The following is a 16,449-nucleotide window of genomic DNA, read 5'->3' as shown; positions in this document are numbered from 1 at the left end:
AAGTGTTCTTAGCTGCTGAAACAGCTGGTGCAATGTTTAGTGTGATTTCTATTCTATTCGTGTGTCAGCTCAAACGTCAGAATCTGATTGATATTTATGATATGATCAGAAAAGGTACGTATTGTAGATTCTGGAAAGATGTTGTGATAAGAAGTAAGAACGCCTTGAAAACGCGACGTAATAATGCGTTCATATTTTGTTGGTGTTAATAAAATTGCATACTCAAAACGCCGTAAATATGCGGTGAAGATTGAAGAAAATGTTTTTCAGTCAAATCACTACCCGCAATGCTCTGAAGGCTCTTGTCTTGAAACACGTGATTTTTTTTTTGATTTTTTTATCATTCTTATAAAGAAATATCTCAAACTTCCATCAAATTTTATTATTCTTCAACTTCAAAGAAAAACTGCGAGAATTTGAAAATTAAAATAGATTTTATTCTAATTCAGAATTCAGTGCAAAAAAAATTATCTACCTACTGTAAAATGAAAAATTTCTGTCAACTCTAAAGTAGGTGCTTATGGTCGTACATAAGTTATTCATTCTAAGCTATCGATTCCAACAGGAATTAATAAGGAAACTATCCCACATCGTTTAACATCAAAGAACATCGACTTATACACCAAATTCATTTCATGGAACCATCAATTCAGCGGATTTCTCGCTCTTTTTGCCGGATCGTCGATATTTTTAACTCTATTGCAGGCCACTATTTATAAAGATTACGATAATGCAGATGGAAATACGCTTCTTTACCCAAGTAGATATCCTTGGAGTTTTAATACAGTTTGGAGATACAGCATGACTTATGTTTGGCAGCTGGTGACAACTTTACCAATATTCTCAATAATTTGGGGTAAGTATGTGAGTGTCTTTTTAAATGAGTTTATATTGTTTTTGTTATGTTAAATTAATCCAATTTCCTTTCTTCTATACTTCTTACCTACACTTACCTACAGCAAATGTCACATTCACGATGGTAATAGTGTTGGTATTTCAATCATATACCAACGAACTTGTATTTAGAGTAAACAGGCAGATTTGTTTGAATGATAATGAAGCCCAGGTTCTTTTTAATGATGACGAATATTATGAACATTTAAAAGGATGTATTCAATTGCATCAACAATTGAAGAGGTAAATTTAGTTTAGTGATAAGGATACTTAACTGTCTACCTAGTACCTACATCTAAGATAGTTTTTTTTTTTTTTTTTTTTTTTTTAATTTTAAATACAAAATTAACCATTTCAATTGAGTGGGTACATTTTTTGTTTGTTTTTTAATTTAAATATTCATTTTGAGAGATTTGTAATTGAAGTTTAATAATGATCGAACGATTTTACACCTTTACCTATCATCCTGAAAATTAAATTAGGTATATTTTTTCAAATTTTCCATTACAGACACTTCATCAAATTTAGATCATGGTTTAATTTACTATTCAATACTGAGATAGCTTATGTAACAGTGGAAATCAGCATTTTGTCGTATTCAGGATTGAAGGTACATGCACCATTTACTATTTAAAGTAGGTAATTGTACAAATGCAGTCTCCTAAATGAATATTTTGCAGGGAGCACTATCGTATGGAAATTCGGTAAAACTATTATTTTTTATGACAGTTCTATTAGTTCAACTATACTTCCATTGTAACGTTGGAGAGACATTTTATGAGATGGTAAGTAGGTATAGAAATGTTACTCGAGCACCTTCAGCCAACTTTCACTTCGTTGTGCTAATACATGGATTTTTTTTTTTTACAGAATGACCCTCTTACTAAAACTCTTTTCGATGTGGTGTTCGATATCGAAAGTAGTAGAACACAAAAACTAGTAATTATGTTCATTCAGCAAACTCAAATGCCATATGCTCTAACGGGATTCAAAACGTTTAGAGTATCACTTTCAACAATGACGAAAACTATACGATTGTCGTATAATTTTTTCAACTTGTTTCTTGCCACTGATGGGAAGATCGTGAGAAGATGAATTTATTATTCTTTGTGAATTTTCAAACTGGACAACGGTTTCAGTTGTTGCTATTAATCTTAGGTACCTATGTGAAAAGTTTTGACGTTTTTAAGCTGATGATATATGATGGAAATTTCAAAAATAGTCCGATAATTAGGTAGAAACTACCAGGTACCTAATTAAAAAGTTCATATATCTAGCATACCTACTGAGTATAACGACATTTATTCTTTGAAGTTATTGATAAGGTACACATTAATACTTACCTACCTACCTACCTATCTATCTATAACAACAACGAACGTTGATACATTTTAATAAATAAATGCCTGTATCGTTTTCCTTTCATCATCGCGAGTAAAACGTAGAATAAAAAATGAAAAAACTCGAACAAAAATAATTGGTCAAAAAAATTAACATAGCAGATAATAACCAAAATATTCTAATCCATTTTCCACGAAGATATTTTCAGTTTTCATTTTTATTCAAGTTGCTGACACGTAAACAAAATAATATGACCAATAAGCTTAGTTTCGAGAAATCTCGAGAAAAATTGATTTTCATTATTGAAATGTCATTAAAATGCATGACAGTTTTCAAAATCGGGGAAAAAATACATTTTTTTCATAAATACTGGTATCTTGTGTTCACTTTTGCCACCTCAGCATCAATTGTTTTGAGTGAAGTAACTGTCATACTAAATGCTAACAGTGCATACGAAATATTTATGGCTGTTCAAAGCACTGGGGCTATTTTCAGCTCGAATTCTATTTTCTTAGCTTCGCAATTCCAGAGCGAATGCTTGATTGGTATTTACTTCATGATTAAAAATGGTAGGTACCACCTTATTAATTGTAGGTAACAGTTTTTTTTTTTGGAAATAGATATAATACCTACCTAGGATCTAGATTAAATAGTTGTGTTAACTTTTAAACCAGGAATTCAAAAAAATGCTCTACGTTGTCATTTAGAAGTGATCAATGAAGACGTATTCAAAATATGTATATCTTGGAGCCATCGATTCGGACGATTAATTGCAGTGTTTGCTTTTAATACAATACTATCAACGATATTATTCGCCATTATAACTAAAAATTATGAAAGCAACGATGGAACGACGCTAATATACGCTTCAAAGTATCCCTGGAATTACGGAACGCCTTTTTCATACAGCTTAACTTACATTCTTCAGACGATTTCAGTGTTTCCTGTGTTTGCCTTATTTTGGGGTACCTATACCTATAAAAAATGATACCCACGAATGGGTATTTATTATGAAACAATAATTAAAAATTCATCGAGGTTTTTAAAAGCAACCCATTTTAATTTCAGGAAACATGACTTTTATCACAATGGTGGTAATATTTTTCCAATCTTACACAGAAAGATTAGCTCACTTGATACGCAATCCAGTGTTTTCTGAATCTGATGAATCGATGAACTCGTCCAAACGTGAAGAAAATCGTGTAAAGCATTTAAAAGAATGTATTCAGCTCCACCAAGAAATAAGGAGGTTTGCTACATACCTACCTGTAAATATTAATTACACGTCGTCGTTGGCGATTTTGATAAGTAGGTACCTCTATATACCTACATCGTACGTGCAAAATACGAATAGGAGGCTTTGGTAGTAAGGAATCTACCTATGCTTTTCACTGAGACGACTTCAATGACATTATAATGTCGATCATTTTAGAAAAAAGTGTCACATTACGAGGTATCAAGGTCGCCAAATACGATGTAGAAAAATCCTCAATGTACTCATCCAAGAGCTCATCTTGTGAATATTTTTATCTTTTATAGTAATTTCATGAAATTTAAATCTTGGTTCGACATTATATTCAGTGCCGAAACAACTTACGTAACCATTGAAGTAGGGGTGCTATCGTTCTTAGTTTTAAAGGTAGGTGTATCTAAGCATGTGAGCAATGATTCATCATACTCGTATGTTGATAATACCTATTTACCCTTTAAACTTAGGTACCTATAAGTCCAAAATGATCTTTAACCCATTCAATATTGTAGATGGAGAAACAAACGTTCGCAATTTCAATGAAATTATTTTTCTACATGGTTGTGATATTGGCTCAGCTTTACTTTCACTGTAATGTAGGCGAGAAATTTTATGAAATGGTAAGCTCCTTCGATAATACACAATGTACATATAACTTATTAAGTAAGTACAGGGTGCCCAGAAATATCGAGTACCCCTAAGAAAGTTTTTCATTAAAAATATAGGTTGGCAACGTGAAATAGATGCATATGATTGGTGGAATGTTATCTCTCCAGTCCAACAACCAATCATGTGCTATCATTATTATCATTCACTGTGACCAACCGAAGTATTTTAGTAGAAAACTTTTTTAGGGGTACTCGATATTTCTGGGCACCCTGTACCTATACAGGCTACATAGTTTCTCAAAGCAACGCTCGTTGTTCGATTTACAGAATGATATACCTCACCAAAACCCTTTACGATCTGATTTTTGAATCGAACGATAAAGAAGTAAAGAGAATCACAATGATGTTTATTCAACAAACTCAAATTCCGTATACGTTAACTGGTTTCAATGCATTCAGAACTTCGCTTCAAATTTTCACCAAACTTATTCGCACTTCGTACAGTTTCTTGAATGTATTACGAGCTTCGGTGAAATAAATTTTGGAAATTCAACGTGATATGTTCCTTCTTACTCAATTTTCATAAATGCCATGTAGTATTCAACATAAAAAATTCGCTTTCGTAAGAAAATGGTGGACCAGCAGCATACCCATATGTTATATGTTAATGTATAGTGCCCTAGGTTGGAGGAATTTATTGTTTGTCCTGAGTAACTTGAATGATGTAAAATTTTAGAATTCCTACGGTGTTTCTAAAAATGGAAGATGCTATAGAGGGTGTCCGGGGAATGCTGGTACAAACTTCAGATTTGGATTTAACAGGGTACGAGTAAAAAAAAACCGTAAGATAAACAAGTTGCCTATTTTGAAAATTGAAGGGGCAAAATACGTTTTCAAAATCCAAGAACCAAAATCCAATATTGACCATAGGGGTTGGTAGTACTTTGAAAAATGAACAAAATTTCCTATTATGACTTTTTACCAAACTTGCAAATTGAAGGGACTACAAATAATTTTTAATTTCAAAAATCGCGATGAAAAATAAATGCGGGAATGAATACTACACCACTACGTCAAAAAATAAACAAATTTTTTTAATGATCATTTTTTTTACTCTAAAATTTAAACAGTTTTTGAAGCTCAACAATTTTTGATTTGCTGAAAATTTCATTAAATTTACTATTTTTGAGCTTCAAAAATATATTTTCATGTGCAGCACTGCAGCACTAGCATGTAAATAAATTTTGACGGGCGTACCTATTTATCGTTAATTACTTTTCAACGTCAAACGTTGAATTTAAAAAAATGACCCAACTATAATTAAAAAACATTGGTTTGAAAAATTAATATGGTGCAGCAGTAATCGATGACTATATTCTTGATTAACTTATCCCTATGGCTGCAACAGTAAGTATACGCGAAAGCAAATAATAATTTTCATAAATATAATATTTCATAAACGTTTGAAAGAAATCTTTCATTTAAAAAATTCATATAAAATCCAACTTGACGTCCGTCATACTATATTTAACCAGTTTCATCATCCAAAAATAATTATTTCATAATTTTCATTTTTTATAATTAATTGACAGGTAAGGTAACTTAGATTATAAATATAGATAGGTACTACATATGTACGTATAACCGTAGTAAGTATACATTTATCATCAAAGCTCCTACGTGATTTGTAAGCTGATGACAAAATGATCAGCAATCTTAGTTATGAAAAATCTCGAGAAAAATTAATGTTCATTGTTGAAATTTCATTAAAATGCATGACTGTTTTTGAAATCAACGAAAAAAAAAGTTTTTTTCATAAATATTGGTATCTTTTATTTACTTTGGCCGGCTTAGTGTCCGTTTTATCCAGTGAAACAGATCTTTTGTTAAGTGCAAATAGTGCTTACGAAAGGTTTTTGGCTTTTCAAAGTATCGCAGGTATTTTTGGCTCGAGTTCGATTATTTTAGCATCGCAATTTCATAGTAAATACTTGAATGGTATCTACTTTATGATTAAAAATGGTAGGTACGAGTATTTATACGTTAAATCACTACCTTGCAAACTTGCTTAGATACTTGCTCAAAATCCATGCGGAGCATACATTAAAAATATAACTTATGGAGTGAGATAGCTACATAAATCTGCTAAAAGTGAATATTTCTTTTGATTATAGGGATCCGGAGAAAAACTGTACATTATCATTTAGAGGTGGCCAATGAAGAAGTATACAATCGATGCATATCTTGGAGTCATCGATTCAGCCGATTAATTATAACACTAGATAACCCGTTTTTCGCGCATACTGCGCTCCTCTTCTAGACGTGAATTGTTCATTTTGAAAATTTTGAAAGTATCTTTTTTCGCCTATAATTCCCAAAAAGTCTTGCTTTTTGCTAACATTGTTATTGTTGCTTTTTGCCGGAAATTGTGAAAGTTTATGGCTGTTTTAATAATTGACAGAAAAAAAATTGTTTCAAAGCAAAAATTCCAATAATTGTTACTTTTTCATCAAAAATAACCCAAAGCGTAAATTGTTCTCTAAAATATCCTGAAAAGCATCACTCTGTCATCGCTTTATCATTCATTAAAATAATGTCCTACTTTTCTACAAAAATTGAAAAAAAGTATCAGCTTTCTTATAACAATTGCCTGAAAAGTCATGGTTTCATTTAAAGTTGGCAAAAATTTCAAGTTTTCGGCAAAATTGCGAATTAGGCTACCTACTTATCACTTTTTTAGCAGAAGTTGCTGAAAAATTCCAAAAATACTTGTTTTTTTTCCTACAGTTGAAATGAAACTAACACATCGGATTGGATCTAATACCACATAACTGAAAATTTCAAAGTTTCACTTAACTTTGACCTGGAACTTTTTTAAGCTTTCTTCAAAACTGCGAATGTGTCAAAATGTATTTTATGGCAAGCTTTTTCTAAGCAGACTATGAGTACTCTAAATATTGGTTCGGTACTGGAGAATACTTCAATAAAATACTTACTTGACACAATTTTAGAAATATTCCAAGATTTCCGAGTCAAAAATGCAATTAGGAATTTCCTTTAAACGTGATTCTAATTTTGTCAAGGACTCACAAAAAAAATTCAACCCCTCAGTTGAAAAATCTGAACTCCTACATATATAACAGTAGAGATTTCCCCAAATAGTCCGAAACTTGCATAAGTTGATGAAAAAGTGAGATGCTAGATATAACCACTCCAGAACTCAAAAAAATGAAACCATGGTTCCAGAATTAATTTTGATACCCAATGTGCTAAAAACAGCACTTTTTCATGTGTACATCAACACCGTTGTTTTTCTGTTTTGAGCTATTTAAAAACTTTTTAAAGCTCCCTTCAGAAACTTTTCAACTTTTGATAAAAACCATCACAACTAAAGTTTAAAAGCTATTTTCAAATTAAAATATTATGGAGTAGTAGAGAATACTGATTGTATGAAGCTTTTTCATGTTTTTTAAGCTTTAGGATTTCATTTAAGCTTTCTTCAAAACTGCGAATGTGTCAAAATGTATTTTATGGCAAGCTTTTTCTAAGTAGACTATGAGTACTCTAAATTGGTTCGGTACTGGAGAATACTAATTTTTTATGTCATATCTGAAGCTTTCTAAAAAATTTTTAGCTTTAAGCTTTCTTTAAAATTTCACGAATATAGTCAAAAAGTATTTTTTGGCAAGCTCGATATAGGTAGACTATACATACTTTAAAATATTCATTGGGCACTGGAGTATTCTAATTTTTACATCATATCTGAACCTTTTTGAACTTTTTTCAGCTTTAAGCTTCCTTCAGAATTTTGCGAATATGGTCAAAAAGTATTTTTTGGGGATCTCTTTTTAGGGAGACTATACATACTTAAAATATTCATTGGACACTGGAGAATTTTAATTGTTCTTATGAAGTATGACGCTTTTTGAACTTTTTAAAGCTTTAAGCTCCTCTATGACTCACCCCACAACCTCACCAAAAAAATAACTCCAGATTCGAACTCTACGACCTCGAAAACATATCAATCGACATATCACACAATAATATAAGAAACATTTGACATTTGAGCTTTTTTGAACTTTAAGCTTTTTTCAAAACTTTACAAATATGGTTAAAAAGTATTTTTGGCAAGCACATTCTAGGTAGGCCATACATACATTAAAATAGTTATTGGGTACTGAAAAATTCCAATTGTTTATGTCATGTATAACGTTTTTTGAACTTTTTCGAGCTTTGAACTTTTTCCAAAATTCTACAAATATGGTCAAAAAACATTTTTTGGCAAGCTCTTTCTAGGTACACTATACGTACTTGCGCGTATACATCGACACAGTCATTTATACTGCCTTGAACTTTTTGAGCTTTTTGAAGCTTTTCAAAGCTTTAATCAGAACTTTCTAAAGTTTTGATACCACAACCCCACCAAAAAACTGACTCTAGATTCGAACTCTACGACCTCGAAAACATATCAATAGACATATTACACAATATAATATAAGGAAAATTTGACATTTGAGCTTTTTTGAGCTTTATGGCGCAACTTTTTTATGAACTTTTTTCTTCGACATTTGACTTCTTTTGATGCTCTTTCAAGGTATAATATACATACTTCTCTGTATACCTCAAGTTGGCTACGTATAGACAAAAATCAATTATTGAGCTTTTTTGAGCTTTAAGGCACAACTTTTTTGTGAACTTTTTTCTTCAACATTTGACTTTTTTAGATGCTCTTTCAAGGTATAATATACGTACTACTGTGTATACGTCGAATGCGCTATGTATGGACAAAAATCAATTATTGAGCTTTTTTGAGCTTTACGGCGCAACTTTTTGAACTTTTGATTAAAACCTGCACATCTACGGGTCAAAAGCTTTTTTTTGAGACTTCGTCGATCAAAATCGGTTCAGCCGTTCCTGAGATCTCGCTGTCACAAGAATCCGGTCATAATTTTAATATATAGATTTGCTTTCAACACAATATTATCAACCATATTATCCGCAATCATCACCAAAAAATATGAAAGCGTGGATGGAACAACGCTAATTTATGCTTCAAGATATCCCTGGAATTACGACTCGCCTCTTTCGTACGGTCTAACTTATACTCTTCAGATCACTTCAGCGACTCATTTATTTTTGGCATATTGGGGTACCTACCTACCTACCTACCTATAATCTACATACATAAAAATAGAACGAATATTAATGCTTTTAAAATTATTTCATCATTCAAAGAGTACAAACAATGTATCTATGAATTATTACAGGAAACATGACTTTCACCACAATAATGCTAATAATTTTTCAATCTTACACTGAAGAATTAGCTCACTTGATACAAAATCCAAGGTACTCCGAATTTGAAAAAACATCAAAATGTGATCAGAATTACGTACAGCATTTAAAAGAATGCATTCAGCTTCACCAAGAAATGAGAAGGTAAACTAAAATAGGTTGCATATGTATTAATTACTTAAATATCAAAATATTTCCAATTTGTTATAAAAATACTTATTCTGTATCTAATTATTCTTCAGCAATTTCATTCAATTTAAAAATTGGTTCGACGTTATATTCAGTGCTGAAATAGCTTACGTAACCGCTCAAGTTAGCGTACTATCATTTATAGTGCTGAAGGTAGGTGATAAATGATGCATCAATCAATATCAAAATAGCTGAATGTAGGTATTTTTAATTCGCAAGTGATCTGTAACACACTTTCAAAAACACAGGAGGAACAAACGTTTGCAATTTCAATGAAGTTTTTTTTCTTTACGGCTGTGATACTAGCCCAGCTTTGTTTTCACTGTAATGTAGGCGAGAAATTTTACGAAATGGTAAGCTTCTTCAACGACAAGTATACATAATTATGAACCTTGAAGCATAGGTATGCTGTATCCATTTTTTGAATTGCAGTGGAGTGGGTAGAAATTCTATTTTGAAATTTTCATACCCAATACCCATAAACTTTGATATTGTTGAATGTTGATAGTATATTATTTCTACCAATATGAGAGAAATCTTTGGTGTTTCTGTGTTTTGTTCAAATGGAACGAAATGTTCGTCGTATGTTCATGCTCCCGATTCTGGAATATAAATTAGGATTACTCGTTTTTTTTTTCAAAACAGAGAACTTGGCATACCTTTGGTTTAAGGTATTGATATGTACAGTACATGTACATTAGGTACTTGGGCTGTAGATGACAATAGTACTCGTTAATTGTTGTTTATTTTGCAGAATGATGTCCTCACCGAAACCCTCTACGGTTTAATTTTTGAAACGAACGATAAAGAGGTAAAAAGAATCACGATGATGTTTATTCAACAAACTCAAATCCCATACACTTTAGCTGGCTTCAATACATTCAGAACTTCGCTTGAAATATTCTCAAAACTAATCCGTGCATCGTATAGTTTTTTAAATGTGTTACGAGCGTCTGTGAAATAAACGGTATAAATTCAACACGATATATTAACTATATTACATGACACTTACAGTAAAATAAAACAATCACTACGGTTATTTCGATTTATTTGATGGTTGTGGTAGTCTGAATTTCAACATTTCCAATTCTGCATCGAAGTACGATGTTTCGTGGTATGAAAAATATTCTGGATTTTTATATTTCGCACTTTTTGAAGCTCCAGGGCCTACTTCTGTAACATGACGATAACGTTTATTAGATACAGAGCCATATTTTTGGAAACTAAGGTTGATTATACAGCATAGTATGAACGTACCTGCAGAAGGCACTTTCAACACTTTGGAACTTAACCCTGGTACATCACGACTCACTGACGTTGATGGTGATGAAGAACCTGCTTCAGAGCTGAAGAAACGATACGACTTGGTTGTTAGCTGCGAATAAACATCGAAATTTCAAATCAAACTTGTCATTGTTAGGAAGTTCAAAGACATTTAGTCAGACGAAACACATGCATTAAATTAGATATTTACCTCACATCTCGGAATACGAGTCAGTTGTTTAATCATCGACATCTTGAGGCAATATTTCAGTTCAAAAATTTTGTAATATTGTACAACTTAGATCGCTGAAAATAGAAGTTTTTTAAACTAAACTGGGTATCCAAATTATCAAAAATTCATTTTTCAATTTTGTTATCAATGCATCAATGTTGCCACTTTTAAAAACATAATAGTACTTGCGTCGAAAATGAAAACAAAATGTCGACAAGTTCTCAGTTTAAAAATCCTGTCCAAATCGCTAGAAATTCAAAAATTTGAAAATTGAAATGACTGATCATCGTAGCATACCGATATCTAAATGAAAAAAGAACTCTTTCAATGATGTTTAATAGAATTTTATTGGGTATCTACCTAGCTTCTTTGAAGTTTGAAGTTCGAACTTGAATAATGAAAAATGGAATTGGATTCATTATTTAAAATAAATATTCCACTATTCAGTAACAGTAATTTCGAAGAAATTTAACAACTGGAATTATATTCTTAATATCACTAACGACGCTAACATCAGTATTCAGAATCTACATATTTCCATCGATCTTCACAAAACTGGCTGCTGACCTATAGACTTTTGATGAACATCATGATCGACCCACCAACGACCTTTGCTCATTGATGCATTATTTCCCTTTCAAATACTTATTCGTTATTCAAAAGATCAGAAAAATAATTTCTTACAAATAATTTACTGAATAAAATTATTTAAAAAATACAAGATACACATTACAAAAAATGTCATGGGTAATAAAATGCATAAACAGAAGCAATGATGAAAGCAGTTTTATATTCTTTCTTCACTACAACACATCGATCGCGCTCGGAATCACACAAAAATCTTGCCACAGAATTAATGCTTTGATTTTTCCTTTCAAAAATTTGAACTAAACAAATTAGTTTATACCTGCGAAAAAAATTCCATCACATAAGTCTCAAGTCTACAAATACGTATAAAGATGACTTAAAGCAAAAAAAAAAAAAATGGTCATAGATTGCTTGTAAAGAATCCTTACCGTTTAAAATCGAGGTCTTTAACAATTCTTCTTACTTCCTCAGATAAAGTGATGCACAGCTTTGGGCATTCGTCTGCTTTATACACGTAGGGCTCTTCAAAATGAGTATCCAAAATTTCATTCACCACGTTCTCAACTCGGTCTGCGTTGAAGAGCTTGTCAGGCTCAACTGGGAATATATCCGAAAGGTTTCGAGCCATATTTGGCTTTGGAAATTTATACCGATCATGTTTGTGAAATAACTGTAATAATTTATCTGACATAATAAGAAAGCAATTTATATATATTGGGTTGTATTTAACGATCCCATTTATTGTAATATACAATCAAATTTTATTGAATCTTTGCATGGTACAAGGTGGTACGCAGCAAACCACTGGCTTGAACGTAACCAAGGAATTCGATATTTTTCTGTAAAGGTTCAATGATAAAACTACCCTTGAATTATTGCGTTTCTGGTGACGTTTAAGAATGATTAATTATGAAATTGAAATTCTAGCTCGTTAGTACCCACTTTATATGTACGTTTCAAAAGGTAATCTCACTACCATATTCTTATTCCATTTGTTGAATTGAGAATGAGCTCTGATATGTGTGTTTTTTATCAACATAAAATTATTGTATTCGATAGAAAACTTATATATTTCGCGAAAGTTGACAAAAATTTACGTATTAAAAAAGACTGAATAAACACTCATGTTCAAACATAAACGTAATCGAGTAAATAAAAATATCGAAAGGAAAATCCAAACAAGGGTAACTTAAATTAATCCTTAGATAGTGAATTTCAAAGGTTTTTCTAATTAATAATTGAAAAAGAGAATAATTTTGATACACAGTGACAAAAAAACAGATTTACAGTACGTCGTTTGAGATCATTAAAAAATATATACAGTATGAAAATCCAGGTCGTAAAAATCAACTCGTAATAGCCCATAAATAATACTGTAAATTGGAATGATACGGCACCAAAGAACTCAAAACGATCAATTTGAAATTTACAAACTAACAGGTGGTCGAGTAGGTAAACTATAGGTAATCTATCTACTTTCGCGAGAAGAATTGGACTTCGAATTTCTTGCGTTTCTGCGAGGGCTACCAGACAACGATCGTCGATGAACAGGAGATTGAGAAGGACTTCTACGGTTTGATTTCTTTCTATCTCCAGAACGTGATCGTTGTTGAACAGGAGAACGAGAAGGACTTCTGCGGTTCGATTTCTTTCCATCTCTGGAACGTGATCGTCGTTGCACAGGTGACGGCGAGTTAGACGAAGCTCTACGAGTAGATTTCTTTCTATCATCAGATCGCGATAGCTGCCGAACTGGAGAATGAGATGGACTTTTACGAGTCGATCGCTGAACTGGAGAATGCGATGGACTTTTACGAGTCGATCGCTGAACTGGAGAATGCGATGGGCTTTTGCGAGTCGATCTTTTTCTATCTCCAGAACGTGATCGTCTTTTTAGAGGAGAACGAGAATGAGACGAGTTTCTGCGATTTGATTTCCTCTTGTAGTCGGAATTCGATTGTTGTTGATTAACGGAGTTGGACCTACTTCTACGACTTGATTTTTTTCCATTTTCAGTATTCGATGGTTGCTGACCAGGAGAATTAGACGGGGTTCTACGACTCGGGTTTCTTTCATCTCTAGAATTTGGTCGTTGATGAACTGGCGAATTAGATGGACTTCTACGCTTTGAGTTTCTTGCATCTCTGGAACCAGACCGCTGTCGAACTGGAGATTCAGACATTCTGTCACGAGTTGACTTTTTTCTATCTCTAGAATTCGATCGATGGGGATTGGGGGATTTAGAAGCACTTCTGTGATTAGATCGCTTCTCATCTCTAGAATAGGATCGTCGTTGAGCAGGTGAATTCGATGAGGCTTGGCGATTTGACTTCTTTCTATATCTAGAGCTGCTGGAATCACTGCTTTTGCTTCGGCTTCGATCATACTTTCTTCCCTCGCGTCGGTAGTACGGACTAGGGCTGCGTCTTGTGCGTGAACGAGATCGGTATCTGGGATTTGGTCTAATTATGCACGTAAAAAAAAACTCAAAATCAAAATATGTACTTCTAAAAGATTAATGTCACGTGTATTTGTAACAACATACCTGCGATAAGGTCGTTTTCTACGACAATCCCTTGAAAGATGACCTCTCTCATCGCATGTATAGCAACGATTACTGGAAGATGATCCCCTGCCTCCCCTATAAGTTTTGTTTGACAATTCTATTCTTACGCTTTGACCGCATACTTTCCTTCTACAATATTGTCTTCTGAAATGTAACAATCAACATGGCGGCGTTTTGAAAGTCATACCTTCAATAGAGAAAATTAGGGTATAATTAAAAGATAGTTACCTTCCTTCCGTATCTTTAACCGCATCTTCAGCATCCCTAGCATCCTCAAACTCAATAAAAGCGAATCCTGGAGGATTTCTTGCTATCCACGCGCTACGTATAGGACCGTAATAAGAAAAAGTATCATCCAAATCTTGCTTTGTAACGTGAGGACCTACGGACGATTTACAATTAACATATGACAGTTAACATCAATGAAATGTGACAATTATTCATACTTAAATCTCCAACGTATATTTTAGCTTCTTCATTGCTATTCAAACGATCGCGGTCTCCTGAAGATCGTCCAGAGCTGTATCTCGACATGACCGCGACTGCGTAAGAAGATTATTTTATGCTGAAATCATTGGTAATTAGAATTGAACGAGTTTGAATAAATAAAAATGAATGGAATATTACCTTTCAAACTGCAAATGAATTCTCCAATTGACCGATACAAATGAAAAATTTCGCGTCGAGTTCTAGCGACATTCCGACTTCGAAAATGATAAGAAAGAAAAATAACGAACGATTTTGAAATTTTGATATTGCATGTGATGAAATTCAAGTGCAAAATCAATTTTTCAATGTACTACGATTCTCGTTCAGAATGTTACAAATAACATGCAAGAAGTGAACGATTCATACTTATGAGCGAATCATTCAGTGATCGTGCAGCATTATTGCGAAAGAAAGAACCGTCATCCAATATTTTTGTAAACAAAACAACAAGAATAAAAAATGATATTGTAATTTTTTGCGTATTTTTCATTTTAATTCTGTTCAGAATATTATTATTTCTTTAAGAATGAATAGAAACAGGAAAAAATTTACTAAAAACGCTCCTAAACAAGACTCTAAAAGTTCTGTTCCGACTTCGGAGTATAATGCTTCTAATTCTCAAGTTATTCGATGGTTTCAACAGTACTCTCAGGAATTGGATGGAAAACACGACAGATACGAAAGAGTTTTTAAAATCAGCAGAGATATTACGATTGAAAGCAAAAGACTGATTTTTTTTCTGCATACGTTTCAAGAGTCAGTAAATTTATTCAGTTCTTTCTCTGTCTATTTCAGTGTCAGTCAATTAACACGAACGTGTTTCTTATTTACAGACAGAGTACCGATGGTGAGAAGATACTGCAGGAAGCAGAACTGAGATTCATCAATTTGGTCAAGAATAATTTCTCTGACATTATAAAAGAACTGAACAATCTCGATATATATCAGTACCTCAGAGCATACACTTTTGGTTTGTATATTATGCAAAATATTGGTACTTGAAGCACCAGACGTTCAGAGTTCATACTTTCATGTAAAATTATTTCTCTAGGTGTTCAAGAATTCGTTGAAGCATTTTCCTTCTACCACTACCTGAAGCGCGGACAACTTGTAACTTTTAAAGAAGTCGTCGAGTTTATAGTTCGCCATTTCAATGTCGATTCTTCTGAGTCCGGCCAAAACACGAAACAAGATAGTTCCAAAGACTCCGAAAGTCAGTGTTTGGAAAAAATGATAACAGATGAAGAAAATCTGACTGGTGACGCGAAGATGGAAATTAGCGATCAAGAGTGCAGTAAAACTGATACTTATAACCGTAAAATCATCACGATGGTCGATTACGTGTTGGGCTTGAACGATTTAAGCGGAGAATTGATGCGTTATTGTATTAATAAAATCTCCAGCGGATGTGTAGAAGCAGCTTTTGATATTTGTCAGTTTCTAAGTCACTTGTACGTTGGAATGCTGAGTGTTGGATTCGTTAGTCGTGAATATAACAGAAAAATGATAACTGTTAAACAATGCTTGAATAAAGTAGAATTTGCTTGTTATACCGTTCGTGTGAGAGGTTCGGAGATTCCTAAGCACATGATTGCCAGTGTTCTGGAAAATGTTAAAGATGAAACAGAAGATGATACTCATTTTTAATTAAGATATCGCGTTGAACGAAGTTAATGTTGTTATTATTTTATTTGTACGGTTTTTCAATAAAGTTTGATTTCATTTAAATAACATC

The 16,449-nt window shown here is 32.8% G+C and overlaps 3 protein-coding genes across 3 annotated transcripts; 1 reads left to right on the top strand and 2 right to left on the bottom strand.

Annotated features, from left to right (window-relative positions):
- Positions 1-10,546: 10,546 nt before the first annotated feature.
- Positions 10,547-11,222, bottom strand: NdufV3 (NADH:ubiquinone oxidoreductase subunit V3). The gene is made up of 3 exons (XM_065358592.1): positions 11,051-11,222; positions 10,834-10,951; positions 10,547-10,749 (listed from the first exon to the last, which is right to left on the bottom strand). The coding sequence occupies exons 1-3, from the start codon at positions 11,090-11,092 to the stop codon at positions 10,613-10,615; spliced, it is 297 nt and encodes a 98-aa protein (XP_065214664.1). The 5' UTR covers positions 11,093-11,222; the 3' UTR covers positions 10,547-10,612.
- Positions 11,223-12,710: 1,488 nt separating this feature from the next.
- On the bottom strand, positions 12,711-15,002 carry LOC135841575 (uncharacterized). The gene is made up of 5 exons (XM_065358589.1): positions 14,853-15,002; positions 14,672-14,790; positions 14,454-14,607; positions 14,205-14,369; positions 12,711-14,121 (listed from the first exon to the last, which is right to left on the bottom strand). The coding sequence occupies exons 2-5, from the start codon at positions 14,757-14,759 to the stop codon at positions 13,128-13,130; spliced, it is 1,401 nt and encodes a 466-aa protein (XP_065214661.1). The 5' UTR covers positions 14,760-14,790; positions 14,853-15,002; the 3' UTR covers positions 12,711-13,127.
- A 158-nt stretch (positions 15,003-15,160) lies between these two features.
- On the top strand, positions 15,161-16,445 carry Trax (Translin associated factor X). Its single transcript, XM_065358591.1, has 3 exons — positions 15,161-15,470; positions 15,548-15,684; positions 15,766-16,445. Exons 1-3 carry the CDS (start codon positions 15,241-15,243, stop codon positions 16,359-16,361), a joined length of 963 nt encoding a protein of 320 aa, XP_065214663.1. The 5' UTR covers positions 15,161-15,240; the 3' UTR covers positions 16,362-16,445.
- Positions 16,446-16,449: the final 4 nt, after the last annotated feature.

Source organism: Planococcus citri, chromosome 3 (assembly GCF_950023065.1).
Source record: "Planococcus citri chromosome 3, ihPlaCitr1.1, whole genome shotgun sequence".
Lineage (NCBI taxonomy): Eukaryota > Metazoa > Arthropoda > Insecta > Hemiptera > Pseudococcidae > Planococcus > Planococcus citri.
This window is presented reverse-complemented; position numbering and strand designations above follow the sequence as displayed.